Below are 18,442 nucleotides of genomic sequence, written 5' to 3'. Positions count from 1 at the left end.
GGCAAGTGTAAGGGATTGTACATTGTGCGATAGTGCTATGTAAATGCATCATGTATCTGGGTTTTCTCTAAGGCGAATTCTGTCGGCGATATACGAATCTTCATAATGAGGGTGGGGAGGTCTGTGGTATATATTAGCCACACCAACAGATGTCTGGCCTTATCGCCCTCAGCTCGCATCTTGACCTGATACGACCTAAAGTCAACGCACCACAGCTGCTCCACTAGGTGTGCGTGCATAGCCAATGCCTTATTCAGATATGCTTGTTTGGTATGATTGTCCCTAGTGGTGGTCTCCAGAGGCTTCCGAGAGGGCTCTACTTCCATCAGGTCCTTGCGTATGGTCTCCCTAGCTCCCACTACTGCACGGATGAAGTTACCCCTTAACACTACCTTAGTTGCTTCCCAGTCTATGAACTTGGAGGGAGATGTGTCTCAATCCTCAGCAAAGTAGTGCGTCAGTGTTTCATCGATCTCAGCATTTACTGCCTGATCCTCAAGTACAGCTGGCTGCAGTCACCAGGAGGGAACCGAAGGTATAGCAGCACCCCACTCTAGCTGCATCTGCAATGAATTGTGATCAGAAAATATCTTAACCAAGTACTTTGCCCCCTTCACCCGGAGTTGAGTCGTCGGGTCACACCGGATTCTGTCCAGCCCTACGTGTAAATCATGCTCTACTGAGTAGTACCACCAGTCTATCTCAGTTGGATATAAAGATCTCCAATTGTCTAACAAGGGCCAACATCGAAGCCACTGAGACAAAAACACTGTTGTCGCCTCAACTGCAGAGCTAATTAGTAGGTGTGTGTGATCGGTCAAGCCCTGGGTCAATTATGCAATTAAAGGCGCACCCTAGTATCCATGGTACTGTATATAAGCCCATTGCATTAATACAGTGGTTAGTCAAGATAAAAAGGAGGGTTGTGCCGCGTTAGGAGCATATATATGCTACCTAGTAACACTGCTTCCCCATTTAGAAGTCCCTTCACCTGCACATATCTACTGTCAGGATCAGCGTCTATCCTCAATGTTTGGTAGGGAAATACAGGGCAGATCCACACCATGACCCCTCATGCAAAACCCGAGTGTGTGGTACAATAACAATGTCCTCTCCAACACCTCTGCAAGAGTTCCTCTTTCCCTTTCATCGCATGTGTTTCTTGTAAGAAAACAATTTTTACCCCCCTCCTCTGTAGAGCTGGACAGAATGTCTCTTTCTAATGGAGTCCATTGAATTTGTACTTAGCCATTTTGTATACATTTCAAAATAAGACCCCAGAGTTAGCTGGCCCTGCATTCATACGTTACCACCCCATCTCACAGTACCTGAGTCAGACCTGTAAGAAAAAGTAGTTAGTGCATCACATATTTGAAACAATTATACAAAAAGAACTCCCAACTCTCAACCCAGGGCAATCCCGGAACCTGTGGTTGCCCATACAATGAACATTATAACCCATTAATGGGCGCTCCCACGCTGGCCATCGCGGGCTCCAACTGCGTCTAGGAGTCAACTAAAAGGAAAGAACAAGGGGGGGGCAGTGTGAGGGGGGATGTCCAACATTGCCAGTGGTTCAGTATTCTACCCTCAGGTTAGCAATCAGAACTTGAATGTGCCATGCACCAGAGGACCCCGTTTCTGTTTAACAGCCGCCTCTCCCAGCTTCTCATAGGCCACCACCCCCAGGTGCGGACCCTAAAAATAGTGTCAACACTCCATAATTATAGAGACCCTCCATAGTATCATAGAAGCTCGTCTGTTATCTGAGGCGTGACATTAGACAATGAATTTGAGGTTATACTGTCTTCAGAATGCATGGAGGCAGAGTCGGTCGCAACTTTACCTGGAGAAGAGCCTGGCTCTGAACGCCTGTCTGCCCATATAATGATCACGTGGCCACTGCCTGTGCGCGTTCCGCTCTGGCCTGCGGGGGGTGACGTGACCCCTGTTGCCATCTGCCCACATTCTTTATGCCACGGTGTTGCCATTCCGGGGAGGGCGGCGACATGGCCTTGTATCAATGCTGCTCCATCCAGTCCCAGGCATCCATCAGTTCTTTGAAGAAGAAGGTCCTGTTGCCTGCCATCACCTTCAGCTCCACTGGGAACAGAAGGAAATAACGCAGGCCAGCCGGTTGCAACTTACTTTTGACGCCCAAAAAGGACCTGCGGCATTGTACCGAGAGAGTACAGTCTGGGAAAATGTGAATCCTGGCATCATTGTACTGAAGAGGGGATGTTGCCCATGCTGCCTGCAGGAGAGCCTCCCTAGCTCTGTAATTCAATATGCGAGCTACGACAAGTCTAGGAGGGGACCCCGGCGGAGGACGCTGTGTTGGCACTCTATAGGCTCACTCCACCAGAAAGGTCTCCGATGGCTGCTCAGATGTCACATGTTGCCTCAGCCAGTTCTTTAAAAAAATTGTGGGGTCTGTTCCCTCTCCTCTCTCCGGGAATCCCACAATTCAGATTTTATTCCAACAAATCGTCCCTTGGCATCCTCAGCTTTGGCTTCCAGTTGTCGAACCTTAGAGGCAAGTGAATGCACCTGCCCCTCCAGCTCCTGGACAGTTGGACAGACTTCTCCCACCTCATTCTCCACATGCTTGACCCTACCCATCAGCTTCTGCTGATCAGCTCTAAGCAGTCCCAGTTCAACCCAGAATCAACTTTACATGCTGTAGTAGACAGAAGGTATAGTCTGCCCTACAAAGGTTCTTTGCAGCATTGAATTTTGCTATCCGAGCCAATAACTATGTGGCATTTGCTACTAAGGTTCTTCTTAAGGACGTCCAATCACGATAGGATTGTTTACAAGACAGTGGAGATCGCACATTTATTCTGGCCTAAATGGAGCTTCTTGCTAAACTTTTATGTGATGTGTCGTTTGATGGTCACTGGGCAGCTTCCTCCTTTGTTGGTGCAGCAATAGCTGGTTGATGGCTATTGTTAATGAAATCGTGGAAGCTTGACCCCCTCAGAGCTCTGATCCACAAGTTGCAGTTTATGGGACCCAAATTGTTTGATGAACTGGACACGATGGGGCAGAAGCACCACAAGAAAAGAAGCGCAATAAGCTGTTCAAATTTTAATCTGGAAAGAAGCCTTTTCTTCCAAAACAACCACCTCTGAACTGGCAGGACAAGCATCCGTTTTGTGGTAAGGCCTGAGCTCTGGGGCTGTGTTCACCAATAAATCGTGACCACTCAATTCCCTTAATCAAGGTCAGTTACAAAAGTGACTATGCAGGCTTTGGGACATGACTCACTTTTTGTTCAGCAATGGAAAGAGTGCATTACAGTTTCATGGGTTCTGAACATTATAAAACATGGTCATAAACTGTCCTCCCAGTCACAGATTTATTCGTACTTCTTTTATCAAACGAAGAATTAAAAGCTCAGTCAATGTTTCTGGGGATTCAGACTCTACTACAGAAGGGAGCAGTAATTCCTGTACCAGGCGATCAGCGTGAAAAAGGATTTTATTCTAATATCTTTTTAGTGCCAAAAGGAGACAGCCCTCCTCAGCATTTTTTGGATTTAAAGGCATTGAACAAGTATGTCCTGGTGGAGAACTTTCACATGGTTTCACTGCAAACTATTATAACTCTGACATCAGAAGGCAATTTGTTTAAGTCCAGCTGGACCTTCAGGGTGCACTTTTTCATGTTTAAACAGACAGATTTTCTTGAGGTTTTCCGTGGGAGCTCAACATCTTCAGTTCCAAGCGCTTCCATTTGGATTGGCAACTTCTCACAGGATTTTTACAAAAGTAATTGCACCACTTGTTTATTTTTAATTGCATGCAGTGCCGGTTTTTCCATACCTTGATGAAGGGGAGTTGTTTGCCTCTTCTCTTTCTAAGATGCAACAGAATGTTGACAAGGTGATGGAAGTTTTGCAAAACCTGAGACTTTCAAAAGTCGTACTTTCAGCCACTGCGAGTCAAGTCTTTTAAAGGTTTCCTGTTAGATACACAAGTGGGTCCAGTCCTTCTGCCTCAATCCAGGATTCTAACACTTCAGAACTGTCTCTCTTTTCTCTTGTGTCAGCAGTCAGGTCTGACCTGGGAGTGATTGAAAGACTAGGGATTGAAGGCAGCATCGACCACAGTGGTCCCATGGGTGTGTTTCCACCTCAAACCACATTAGTGAACCATTTGCTCACACATTGGTCCCCATATTCACAGAACCTTGCTTATCACGTCCTGGTCACCTCGGTCATTCAACAATACCTGCAGTGATGGTTGATAGAGACCAGCTCATTGAAATGGGCTCCCCTATGCCTTCCTCCCCAAAGACAACTGACCATAGAGGGTGGGGCATTTGGGGGTGGGGAGTTACGCTGGAAGGTCTAGAGCTGGAGGGTCAGTGGTCACAAAAGGAGCGGTTACACTCCTTGAGTTGGAAGGAGCTTGCAGCCATGTGGTTAGTTTACTAGAGAGCTGTTTCAGTAAGGACAGACAATCAGGTGACAAGAGCCTACCTGAATAGGCAAGGAAACCAGGAACATAATTCTAAACCTTCTAGCCACACAGATGTTTTCTCGGGAAGAGAGTCACCTTCTATCCTAGTCAGCAATTTATCTCCAAGGGTGACTGAAATTCAGAACGGATGGTCATAGTCACAACCTTCCGTTGTCTGTGAAGTACCATCTATCCATTTGGGAGCTCAGTTGGATATGTGCACTGTTTGGGGAACCATAGATAAATATATTTGCAACACCAAACAACTCTATGCTACTGATCTTTTGCACTGAAACCTTATGTGCAGAAGCCTGGGCGATAGATGCCCTCTCATGGTTTCTAACTAATTACCCTCCTCCTGAAGGTCCGTCTGAAGATTTGGGGAAATTGCACTACTTTAGTCTTGTCTGCTTTGGTTTTCTCTCTTGATGTCTCTGTTGCAGAGGAATTATTTTCACTTCCCAACAGATCTATCTCTTCTTAAGTTACCTATACTTCTACCTACCCAGGTTTAACATCTCAGGTTGATGGCCTGGAACTTGCCAAAATCAGATCTGTTCTGAAGAGATCACTATGGCTATTCAGTCCTCTGTGAAAACATCCACATTGTCTTTCTATAAAACAAACCAAGGGTCTTTCTAAAAGTGGTGTACATCAGTGGTGTAACAATAGTGGCCACTGAGCTCCAGGGAGCCCCCTCCAGGGTTGTTCTCTGGTGGCAAACTCTTGGTCTGAGAGCATCTAACTGGTGCCCGACCACAGGGGCCCCCTCCATGTACTTTGCAGGAGGACCCCCACCAAGTCTTGTTATGCCACTGGTGTACATCACAAGATGAAGACCTAGTCACTTGATCCCTTTAAGGAAGAGTTTTCAAAAGGATTGTCTACAGCCACTCTTTCTGCTCAATGGACAGCTATCAAGCCTCTTTCCTTACATCAGGATTTTTCAAAGGTTTTCCAACTCGTCTTTCGACAGTTTCTGGTTGAAAATATTTCAGTAGTGAATTCCTGGGATTTATCAGTCGCCTAGAAGAAGCAGAATTTGGGTGGTTGTCTGCTATAACAGCCTTCTGAATAGCGATTATCTCAGCAAGGAGGGATGGGAAATTGGGGTCTTTGATGGTATCCTATCCTTATATATGATTCTTTCCGGACAGGATTGTTCTTAAACTGGATCCCAAATTCACCCTCAAAATCAATTTGTGTTTCCACCTCTTCCAGGAGATAGTCTTGCCAGTACTTCAGTCAGATTCAGATGCCCACATTCCTTCATTTTTAGATGTTAGGTGATCTCTTTTTATTTTTTTCCAGACCACAAAAGATTTCAAACTTTGGAATGTCATGTTTCTTTCCCATGGGTCAGTAAAGAAGGGTAGAAAGGCCCTTCCTCCCTCCCTCCTCTGTTTTTGCACTGGTATTCAGTCATGTGAAGTACAGGATGTGGAGCACAAGGAGGGGCATTCTTCTAACACTGTGAACATGGAGTTGGGAGAAAGACTATGCTAGATGTGAGTTATCCCATAACACGTGAAAATGCCTGCTGGGAGGTGGAAATGCCTCACTTGGGGCCCGATTTAGAAATCGATGTGGGTTACTATGTGGGTTACTCTGTCACAACGGTGAGGGATGTTCTGCAGCTGAAATCTAAATTCCAAAGGAAATAATGGAATTTAGATTTCACTGGATGGGATATTTGGCACTGTAAATCAGCCACTCAGTCAGTACTAGGAGGAGGCGGAGGACTTTGAACGTTAAAGGGTTTTCTAAAAGCGTAACAAATACCCTGTAGCAACTTGTAACTAAACACTGAGGGCCAGATTCTCAAAGGTAAAGTTAAACCAAAAGTATAATTTAGACCAAAAGTATAACTTTACTACTTTTCGGTACTCACAAAGGTAAGTTGCTATGAGGAAAGTTTGACTATTAGTATAAGCTAGACCTTTGTTTGTGAATACTTGAAAAGTAGTAAAGTTAGACTTTTGGTCTAAGTTAGACATTTGGTCTAAATTTATCTTTGTGAATTGGGCCCTGAGGGCCTGATTCATAAAGGTGAAGTTAGACCAAAAGTCTAACTTTACTACTTTTTGGTATTCACAAAGGTTAGTTACTACGAGTAAAGCTATACTTTTGGTCTAACTTTACCTTTGTAAATGCCACAAAAGCAGTAAAGTTAGGCTTTTGGTATAGCTTTACTTTTGTGAATCGGGCCCCTTGATGGGAAAGAGAGTGGAAAATCTACCCAAGTCTTTACCTGCTTGCGGAACTGTAGTAAATTTGGAGCATTGTTGATGTCCAGAGGCAAAGCATTCCAGGCCTTGGAGGCACCTACTGTGATACTTCTGCCACAACAAGTGGCCCGCTTGAACCTGGGACTGCAACCAGTTTGGCATTGATTGACCTAAGAGTCCTGCCTGGAGAATACCAGGTAAGCTTGTTCCATAGAAAATCCCTCTAGTGCCGTGCAGGGCCTTGTAGGTGATACAGAGCGTTTTAAAAATAATTCTTTGCTGAATCAGCAGCCAATGAAGATCTTTAATAGCGCTGGACACTGAGTGGTATTTAGGAAGCTGCATTCTGGAATGTTTGAAGCTTATTTAATACTTATTGATGGGAGTTAAGATAGAGGCTATCACAATAATCCAATTTAGCCAACACCAAAACAGTGACCAAAGTCTTCTGCAGGTGGCTAGAGATGTAGGGGGGAATCTTTTTCAGCAGTTTCCGTCTGAAAAACACTGAAGATGTTGTGTCATTAGCTTGTTCCTGATAGATAAGTTTATCATCAATGAGAAAACCTAGGTTCTGAACCTTCCCATGTAGGAAGGGGTTCCATGTCATGCTGCCAGCAGGATGGAGATCAGAGGGACGACTGAGAACCAAACAGGATGATCTCGGTCTTATCAGAGTTTCAGGCAATTCCCACCTGTCCACCCGTCAACAGCCCGCATGCAATCGCAGAGCCTAGGGCCAAGGCTGATATTGTCGTTTGCTAAAGAAACCACAATTTGAGTGTCATCCGCGTAGGAAGTTACAGTAAAGCCGAAATAATTAACCAGTTCGGCCATTGGAGTGACATAAACATTAAAAAGAGTCGGGCTCAGGGAGGACCCCTGTGCGAACCCACAAGGGATAGGAATGAGGGTAATGGGTGGAAATGAGTGTAACGGGAGCTGGTGTCGCTTGGCAGTCATCCACTGTTCTACTCCTTTGAAGCCTAATCACAACATGACCGCCCACTCTCCCAAAAATGTATTTGTTTGCAATCCGAGTTAGCTCAGCCATGGTGTGGTTCTGTCCGGCATCTCCGACCAGGCGCTGTAGGCCTTGTTAACTGGTGACCTGGCCGAAGGATCATGCACCCCCCAACCCACTTAAAAATTGCTGGCTGCCTCAGTCCAGCACCTATAGGTGTTCCATAGGAAGGTGCATGTAGGAAGCTGACCTGGTGTGTGGTGAGTACCTATGGTTTTATCACCTTATACCAGGTCCAGGTATCCCCTATTAGTGAGGTATAGTCAGTGCCTAGGAAACCAGGCTCTTTAGAATTAGCTGTGGATGAGCAGCCAAGACTTATCTAAGAGACCTGCGAAGCTTATGCAATACCACTGTAGTCACACAGCACTCACTCACACACATGAAAGAACTACACAGTGTTACAAAAATAAAGGTACTTTATTTTAGTGAGAAAAATACTAAAATACTACATAGGCAACACCCCAAATGGAGGTAAGTAAGACACACTATGATATGTGCAGTAGCAGTCAGTAATGAGCCTAGAATGCAATAGAAAACAGTGAAAGCAATAGACAATACTGAAGGGCTGGCGGGGACCAAACCATATACTAAGAAACTGGAATGTGAAAGTCAGGCCCCCACCTAAGGAAGTGGAATTCAGGAGCAGGAGGAACTAGGAAACCCACAAGGTAAGTACCATAGTGCCCCCCAGTGACCAGGAGAAAAGAGATGAGTAACTGGTTCTTCCCAAGCCCACAAAAAAGGACTTCAGAGAAGGATATTGCAAGACCTAGACAAGACTGCAAGAAACCAAGGGCGGGTCCTGGAACAGGAAGACCTGGAAAAGAAGGGGACCAGGTCCAGTTCACGTTAAAGTGTCTGGTGGTGGCAGGAGCCACTTCCCACCCATCTGTGGATGTAAGACCATGTCGATGGTAGACGAAGACAGTCAGTAGTGCAGCACTGGAGCAGCAGAAGAGTTTCTGGAGTGATGCAGTCAACGTCCCACGCTGGAAGAAGGACTGCAGTCTGTCAGTGGTGTGGAAAAACCACCAACAAGCCAAATGTTGTGGATGAAGAAATAGCAAGCTGCCGAGTACCACCAAGGTCCTGGGGGACTGAACCCATGGAGGGGAGTCCCGGGTGACCCTCAGCAGTGAGGAAAATAACAGGAAGAGGAGGCAGCCCCCACAGGCAGCAAGTACAGGAGTCGCGGTGAGGTCCACTCAGCACTCCTTGGAATGACTCCCACATCGCAGGAGAAGCACACGGAGAGTTGTGCATCACGGAGAAGAGTGCTGGGGGCTGGGGCTACATGGATCCTGGAGACGCCAACAAGCCTTGGTAGATGCAGTGCAAGGGGGTACTGTCCTGCATGGAGAGGCAAGGGCTTACTGTCTCCCAAGATGGATAGCTGGTAGAGAGGACCGAGGGGACCACTCCACACCACCACCCGTGATGCAGGATCCATGGAGCTTTGGAGGACAGGAGATCCACGCAGCCGGTCGTCATTTCAGTTGGTGCCTGCAGATGCACAGGAGTGACTCCTACACTCCAAGGAAGATTCCTTCTTGCTTCTTGGTGCAGACTGAAGACTTTTCACCCTCAGAGGATGCACAGCTGAGGAAATGTTGCAGTTGCTGGAAGGAGTCAGGGAAACAATGTTGCAGAGCAGAGTCATCACTGTAGCTGCAGATTGTAGGTTTCTGTGGAGTCTAGTTGTGGTTCCAGTAGCCAGAAGTCAAAGTAAACATGGCAGAGGATTCCTGCTGGAGTCTTGCACGTCTTATCTGAGGACCCACCCAAGACAATAAATAGCCTGGAAGGGGGATTGGTCACCTAGCAAGGTGACCACCTATCAGGAGGGGCCTGTGACGTCACCTCCCTGACCGGGCCACTCAGATGCTCCCAGAGGCCTCTGTCTACCTTGGATTCAAGATGGCAGAATCAAGTGGCCACCTGGAGGAGCTCTGGGCACCACTCCTGGGGTGGTGATGGACAGGGGAGTGGTAACACCCCTTTCTGTTGTCAGTTTGGTGCCAGAGCAGAGACTGGATGTCCCTGAACTGGTGCAGACTGGTTTACGCAAGGAGGGTCCTTCAAAGCATACCAGTGGCTTGGGGAGGCTACCCCTCCCAAGCCATGTAACACCTATTTCCAAAGGGAGAGGATGTTACCCCCCTCTCACAAAGGAAATCCTTTGTTCTGCCTTCCTGGGCTTTAGCTGGTCAAGCAGCTGCAGGGCAGAAACCCGTCTGCCCTGGGTTGGCAGCAGCGCAGGCTGCCTGGGAAAACCCTGCAAACTGGTAGGAGCAAAGCTGGGGGTCCTCTAAAGAGCCCCCAGAGTGCATGTACTCAAACAACCAATACTGGCTACAGTGTTGGGGTATGATTCTGACACGTTTGATACCAAACATGCTCATGTAGCTGGATATAGGTAGTGACCTATGTCCAGTACATGGTAAAATGGCGTCCCCACACTCCTGAATCCAGGAAAATGGAGCTGGAATTCATGGGGACACCTCTGCTCATGCAGGGGGGCCCTCACACAGGTACCTGCACCCTTCCTTCTGGGGTAGGAGGGCCTACCTTAGGGGTGACTTACAGTGACCCGGTGCAGTGATCTGAAGTGAAAGGGTGCATGCACCCTTTCACGCAGGCTGCAATAGCAGGCCTGCAGGCACATTTTACATGGGCTTCAATGGGTGGCATAATACATGCTGCAGACCATAGGGAACCCCTGGTGCCCTAATGCCCTGGGTACCTGGGTACCATATACTAGGGACTTATATGGGGGAACCAGTATGCCAAGTGTGGAGTGTGTGAAGTCCAAGCAACCAAATTTAGAGGGAGAGAGCACAGTCACTGGGGTCCTGGTTAGCAGGATCCCAGAGAACACAGCCAAAACATACTGACATTAGGCAAAAAGTGGGGGTAACGATGCTAAAAAGAGGCTACATTCGTACAGTGCATACTGCCTTTTGGCATACCTGTTTCTTCCTATTCCTGAATCAGAAATTATGTGCTTAGAGGTAGGAACTCATATGTCCCCATTCACCATTTCCAGTTCAGGAATGTCAATCAGGCAATGCAGTTGGGCAGGCTGCACCCTTCCAGAGTACACAGAAGGTGTTTGGGAGAACTTAGAGGCCAGGTACTACAACGTATTGCTTAATCAAACCTAAATAGGTGAATTATGCAAACTTAATGTTTAAATTCTCGATTTTAGCTTAGTTATGCATAAAAAATGAAACTTTGCATGCTCCTAACATGGTGGATGCAGTTACCTGGGATAAGTTCATCACTGCGGCAGTCATAGAGCATCCCTAATCTGAATGGGCGTCCCAGAGCCGGCATTGCAATTGCTGCCTGATCAGAAATTGCCATGGTCTTCTTGCTGTTGGATTGCAATGTAGATGAATCTAAAAATACAAAACAGTATCAAGTAGGAACCTCCTGATTTCATTCTCAAGAATGACTCATCGGCAATTGTAAGGTAACGCCAAAAGGCAACAGTCAATCAATCACTCAATCAGGATTTATAAAGTGCAGCAAATCACCCGTGAGGGTCTCAAGGTGCTGGAGTTGGTAGCTGTTTCGCTGTGAGAAAGGGAAACGCAGTCAGAGAAACGAGGAGCAAGGAAGGAACAAGGCAAAAGCAGGAGAAATCATTCTGAACAAGCATTGGCAAATGCAAAAGGTTTAGATTCTGTGATTATTAAAAAGGTTTTTTTTTTGTAAGTTTTAACTTGGTGAGCAGTTGTGCAATATAAGTTAAAGAAACTATGTAAAAGTGTTATGACTTATTTGTTTGAGTAAGGCAATAAATTCTGCAGTAACTGTTGGTACTATAAAGCGATCCTGTACATTCAGGTGATGATGGCGCTATATAAAACTGACCCTAAAATAAAATTGTGAAAAACAGATTTAAATGCTGAGGTGATTTGGGGGGTGTAGGGGGTCTATGCAACGGTGCCAGTAAATGTGACTACTGTGCTCTATTTGAGAAGCAAATTATAAGTAGATTGTTGGGGGGAATGTACTTCTTAGTACCTGATTATATTTTTTCTTACTACAGGGCTAGCAGAACAACATATATGGTGCGAAGATTTTTGAGGGAAAAGAAAGAAAGTCACTCAAGCAGTGCTTAATTTGAGCTGGTGGTTTCCGGTGCAGGGCACCAGCACTTATGTTTGAGGGCCTGGACATATTTTTCTGCCTAAAGCATTTACTGTGAGCAAAAGACACATGAAAAAGAAGGAGGAAGAGAAACAAGCATTTGCAATGCAATAGGTCTCGCGTCAGCGAGTGTTAGAGCTGTTAGCGCTGTAAATGATAATGACAACCTCGCATTTGGGGCCTTATAAATATTTTGACATGAAGCACATTAAACCTTTATCAGAAATAAACTGTATTTGTGCATTCCTTCATACCATTGGCATTAGACTTTAATGGTCTGAACCGCCCCTGCAGAGCACCACACTAAAAATAGCATTTGGAGGAAACAAGGTCTTATAAACATATATTGAGCCACTAGAGGGCATAATCACATAAGAAAAGAGTGATAAAGAATATTGCAGTGCAATCATATATTCACACCCTTGAGGCCATAGTGTATTACACATTTTCAGGTCTAGCAGTCCTTTTAACCCCTTCGCTGCCAGGCCTTTCCCCCTTCAGGTTCAAGGCCTTTTTTTTGGCTATTTGGGGCAGTTCGCGCTTAGGCCATCATAACTTTTTGTCCACATAAGCTACCCATGCCAAGTTTGCGTCCTTTTTTCCAACATCCTGGGGATTCTAGAGGTACCCAGAGTTTGTGGGTTCCTCTGGAGGAGAACAATAAATTTGCCAAAATACAGCAACAATTTCGTTTTCTTTAAAAAATGGGAAAAAAGGTGCTGCAGAAGAAGGCTTGTGTTTTTTCCCTGAAAATGGCATCAACAAAGGGTTTGCGGTGCTAAAATCACCATCTTCGCAGCTTTCAGGAACAGGCAGACTTGAATCAGAAAAGCACATTTATCAACACAATTTTGGGCATTTTACTGGGACATACCCCATTTTTACTATTTTTTGTGCTTTTAGCCTTCTTCCAGTTAGTGACAGAAATGATGTGAAACCAATGCTGGATCCCGGGCAGCTAAACATTTCTAAAAAGTATCCAAAATTCTGAATTCAGAAAGGGGTCATTTGTGTAGATCCTACAATGTTTTCCTACAGAAAATAACAGATGAAATAAAAAATATATTGCAATTGAGCTGAAAAAAACAACCATTTTTTTCCACGTTTTACTCTGTAACTTTTTCCTGCGATGCCAGATTTTCAAAAGCAATATACTGTTACGTCTGCTGGCCTCTTCTGGTTGTGAGGATATATAGGGCTTGTAGTTTCATAAAGAACTGTAGGTACCCAGAGCCAATAAAGGAGCTGCACCTTGCAATGGGTTTTCATTACTTACCGGGTATGGAACAATTCATTTGCTGAAATATAAAGAGTGAAAAATAGGAATCAAGGAAACCTTTGCTTTTCCAAAATGGGCACAAGATAAGGTGATGAGAAGCGGTGGTTATTTGAACATCTCTGAATTCCGGGGCCCCCATACTAGCATGTGAATTACAGGGAATTTCTCAAATAGATGTCTTTTTTCCCGACTGTCCTACATTTGGAAGGAAAGAATTTAGAGCATGACAAGGGGCAATAACACTTGTTCCACTATTCTGTGTTCCTCCAAATCTCCTGATAAAAATGGTACCTCACTTGCGTGGGTAGGCCTAGTGCCCGCAACAGGTAGCGCAACTTGGACAAATCACATTTTTACAGTGAAATCTGACACGTTTTTTGGAAAGTGCCTAGCTGTGGATTTTGGCCTCTAGCTCAGCCGGCACCTAGGGAAACCTACCAAACCTGTGCATTCTTAAAAACTAGACACCTAGGGAAATCCAAGATGGGGTGACTTGTGGGGCTCTCACCAGGTTCTGTTACCCAGAATCCTTTGCAAACCTCAACATTTGGCAACAAAAAAATATATTTTCCTACATTTCGATGACAGAAGGTTCTGGAATTTGAGAGGAGCCATAAATGTCCTTCCACCCAGCGTTCCCCTAAGTCTCCCAATAAAAATGGTACCTCACTTGTGTGGGTAGGCCTAGTGCCCGCGACAGGAAATGCCCCAAAACACAACGTGGACACATCACATTCTCCCATCGAAAACCGACCTGTTTTTACCTGTTTGACCTGTGCATTGCAGGATAGAGTGCTGGGGGCCGGAGCTGCACGGTGCATGAAGAACTTCGTGGAAGGATGTCAACAATCTTTGGCAACTGCAAAACACGAGGTACACAGGGGTACTGTCTTCCTTGGGGAGGCAAGCTCTAACCTCCACCAAAGTTAGACAGTAGAATGTCAGGATCGTCACGACCACTTCAGTCCTTGTACTTATCCATATGAAGGGGACAAGCAACAAGGGTGGCAAGGTCAATGCCACCATCAAAGACTAAAACAGCCTCAGATGTTTCCCTAACTAAACCAACCCCCACTACACTTCCCAGAGTGAGCCCTGCTACACCCTTGGATTGGCTATTGGTAGTGTTATTTTTCCCACCACCACTGCTATTGCTAGGGGCACAAGTTGAAGCAGTGGGGGTTGTGGTGGTGGGAGCCTTGGAGTTTTTCTTTGGAGAAGTAGTGTCACTTGCCCAATGGCCTTTGTTCTTACACATATAACACCACAGCTTTTTATTCTGATAGTTGGAAGAGGATTTAGTCCCACCCCAGAGGACTTTTGTGGGCCTGATGAAGACTACTTGTTTTTATCTTTGTCCCCACCTTTGTCATGAGACATGCCATCCTTCTTCTTGTCCTTGTCACCCCCTGCGTGAGCTTTTCTGCTCACTCTTGTTCTGACCCATTTGTCTGCCCTCTTTCCCAATTCTTGGGGAGAGGTCAGATCTGAGTTGACCAAGTGCTGGTGCAACAAGTCAGACACACAGTTATTCAAAATATGCTCTCTCAAACATAGATTGTATAAGCCCTCATTGTCAGACACTTGGCTGCCATGTAACTAGCCTTCTAGAGCCTGAACAGAACAGTCCACAAAGTCAACCCAATCCCGTGAGGACTATTTTCTGGTTTCTCTGAACTTAATCCTGTATTGTTCAGTGGTTAAGCCAAATACATCCAAGAGTGCAGTTTTAAAAACACCATAGTTGTCTGAATCTTCTTCTCTGACAGTGAGAAGTATATCCCTCCTCTTGTCAGAAAAGGACAACCACAGAATAGCAGCCCACTGCCTTAGGGGGGACCTCTGAACTTTGCAGGCTCTCTCAAGTGCAGCAAACGTCTTGTAGATATCATCCCCCACCTTGTATGGGGGAACAATATTATGCAGATTTCTAGAATCAATGGTGTCCTCCCTGACCCCATAAGTCCTTAAACTGCAGCTGCTGCCACCATGGGGAACTAACCCCAACACTAGCCTTTACCTTTCCACAGCCAAGGCCTCCCTATTAGGGCTAGCTGTTGCTGCTGCCATGGGATTCATTAGACACTGAGGTGATATGGGAATGGGCAGTAGTAGACCTTTCCTTAACTTTTGTGACCCTAGTGACTTGATGTAGGAGGCTGGCCAGGCTTATAGTGGGTACCAAGTGGTACTTACACCTTGTGGCAGGTCCAGTTATCCCTTATTAGTAGGTTAGAGGTGTTCTGGCAGCTTAGGCTCTTAGAGGTAGCTATAGCAAAGCAGCTTAGGCTGAACTAGGAGACATGCAAAGCTCCTATTATACCACTTATATCATATAGGTACTATATCATGAGAAACACAATACTCAGAGTTACTAAAAATAAAGGTACTTTGTTTTAGTGACAATATGCCAAAAGTATCTCAGGGGATATACTCCCCCAGGAGCCCACTAAACCCCGGATGAAGGTGCAAAGGAAGAACCACTGGTGAAGAACAACAGTCAGTACTGCACCCAAGGAGATGGATGCAGGTTTCTGGTTGGTGCAGATGATGTCCCACGCCGGATGGATGATTTCAGTCTGGTTTGAATTGCTGGATTCCTCCAACAAGCCTTGGAACACGCAAAGCTCATGCTTAGCAGAAAATGGCACTGCCTGGGACCAGGAGGGACCTGTTGGACTCTACTCAGGAGGGGGAGTCAGAGGGGCCTCTCAGCAACTCAGAGAGCCCTCAGAAGACCAGGTAGCGCACACAGGAGTCCCAGAGCACAGGAACAAAGGAGGTGCAAAAGGAGACCTATTCAGCACTACAACAAAGGGTCCCACGCCTCCGGAGAACCATGCAGGAAGCTGTGCATCGCAGGATACAGTGCTGGGGAACGGCACTGCACGGTGCATAAAGAACTTCGTGCAGGGATGCCAACAAGCTTTGGCAACTGCAAAACACGAAGTGCATGGGGGTACTGTCTTGCTTGGAGAGGCAAGCAAGCTCTTACATCCACCAAAGTTGGACAGTAGAACGTCAGAATCGTCGTGACCACTTCAGTCCACCACCAGTGATGATGGATCACCGCACTTCGTCAGGAGAGGGGACCCACACCACTCATCGTCACTGCAGAGGGGTACCTGTTGAAGCAGGGGAGTGACTACTTCACTTCATTCTTCTGGTGCAGGCTGAAGGCACAGTTGCTGTTGCTGACAGGAGATGAAGATACAATGTTGCAGAAGTCATCTTTGCTTCTTTGTTGCAGTTTGTAGAGTTCCGGGAAGGTCCACAGGCAGTTTCTTCGGTAAGAAGGTGAAGTAAAGGATGCAGAGGATTCCTGCTGGAGTCTTGCAATCCGAATCTGAAGAACCACCCAAGAGAGAGAGACCCTAAATAGCCCTGAAAGGGGGATTGGTCAGCTAAACAGGTAAGCACCTATCGGGGTATAGCTCTGACATCACCTCCTGGCACTGGTTACTCAGATGCTTCCAGAGTTCCCTGCCAACTTGGAATCCAAGATAGCAAAACCCAGGGACCCTCTGTAGGAGCTCTGAGCACCACCCCTGGGGTGGTGATGCACAGGGGAGTGGTCACTCCTCTTTCCTTTGGCCCATTTCACGCCAGAGCATGGACTGGGGTCCCTGAACTGGTGTAGACTGGGTTATGCAAGTAGGGCACCATCTGTGCACTTCAAAGCATTTCCAGAGGCTTTGGGAGGCTACCCCTCCCAAGCCTGTAACACCTATTTCCAAAAGGAGAGGGTGTAACACCCCTCTCCCAAAGGACATCCTTTGTTCTGCCTTGCTGGGCGTGAGCTGCTCAAACAACAGGAGGGCAGAAACCTGTCTGAGGGGGTGGCAGCAGCTGGGACTGCCTGTAAAACCTCAGAAGGCTGGAATGTGAATACTAGGGGTGCTCTAAGGAGCCCCTAGAGTGCATGGAATCATACAACCAGTGCTTGCAAAAGCACTGGGGTATGATTCCAATATGTTTCATACCAAACATGCCTAGATTCGGAGTTACCATTATGTAGATGGAGATAGGTAGTGACCTATGTCCAGTACACACATAAAATGGCGCACTCACGAAGTCTGGGAAAATTGTCCTGGAGGTCGTGATGGCACCTCTAATAATGCAGGGATGCCCTCACACACAGGTACTCTGCACCCTGCCCTCAGGGCCGGAGGGCCTGCTATAGGGGTGGCTTATAAGTGACCTGGCGCAGTGTAAATGGCTGTGAAAGGGTGCAGAATCCTTTGCATTGGGTCCCTATGGGTGGCAAAAGAAATGCTGCAAACCATAGGGATTCCCTGGAACCCCAATGCCCTGGGTACCTAGGTACCATATACTAGGAGGCACCAGTATACAGTGACAACATTTAGAGGAGAGAGAGCATAATAACTGGGGTCATGGTTAGCAGGATCCCAGTGAGCACAGTCAAACAGACTGACATCAGACAGAAAATGGGGGTAACCATTGCAAAAAGAGGGTACTTTCCTACACTGAGTTTCTGCAAATACATTAAAGCTTTATCAGAAAAAAAACTATGTTCATTCATTAGCAGAAGGTGCAGTACCACTGGTGGTGACTATATATCCCTGTCAAGCCAACTAAGTAACATAGCACATTACACATTTGCAGGCCAAACAGGGCTATCAAAACACTCTTATAAACAAGGCCCTTGTTATGCAAACTCCACTCAGCTGTAGAAACAAAGTTTCTTTAAGTATGCACTGAATGGTGGAAGAGGTTATGATTTTTGGGCCCCCTCTCACCTAGCGTGACCCACAAGATGGCCTGAACCGAAAGAGCACACCGTTCTGAATGTACTGGTGGTGGTCCATTGCCCTAGGACCACCACAGGCTGCGTTATGGGCACAAATGTGTTGTAAAATGAGTGCCTGCAAAGCAATATCAGCTGAGTTTCTGTGAATACATTAAACCTTTATCAGAAATAAAGTCCTATATTTATACTTCTGTAGCACCAAATTTGTGTCATTTTTTTATGCCAATTCAGCGCAAACCTAACTCCATATTTATATTTTGATGTTTGACACCTCTAACGTCAAAATATAGGAGTTTGCACCATTTTTTGGATGCGCACACCTACCTTGTGTCAATGAAATGCAAGGTAGGTGTTCCCATAAAAAAATTGTGCTAACCCCATAGCCCCATATTTATCCCCTGTGCTAAAATGAAACACGGTGGGAGGAGGGGCTAAATAATAGTGCTAAGCTTGCTTTGCACCATTATTTAACACGTGGGTCAGACGATGCGTTAGGGGACCTGTGGACCCATT

General features: G+C 46.1%; 1 protein-coding gene across 1 annotated transcript in view; it reads right to left on the bottom strand.

Moving 5' to 3' along the window:
- LOC138249661 (uncharacterized) overlaps positions 1-18,442 on the bottom strand; it is a 170,311-nt gene that overhangs the window by 48,973 nt on the left and 102,896 nt on the right. The window contains exon 3 of the mRNA XM_069203621.1: positions 10,988-11,122. Within this exon, the coding sequence (XP_069059722.1) occupies positions 10,988-11,087 (100 nt within the window). The 5' untranslated portion in view covers positions 11,088-11,122. The remainder of the gene's footprint in view (positions 1-10,987; positions 11,123-18,442) is intronic.

The sequence above is a fragment of the Pleurodeles waltl genome, chromosome 8, assembly GCF_031143425.1.
Source record: "Pleurodeles waltl isolate 20211129_DDA chromosome 8, aPleWal1.hap1.20221129, whole genome shotgun sequence".
In the NCBI taxonomy this organism is placed as follows: domain Eukaryota; kingdom Metazoa; phylum Chordata; class Amphibia; order Caudata; family Salamandridae; genus Pleurodeles; species Pleurodeles waltl.
The sequence above is the reverse complement of the archived record's forward strand: the minus strand, read 5'-3'. Positions and strand labels throughout refer to the sequence as shown.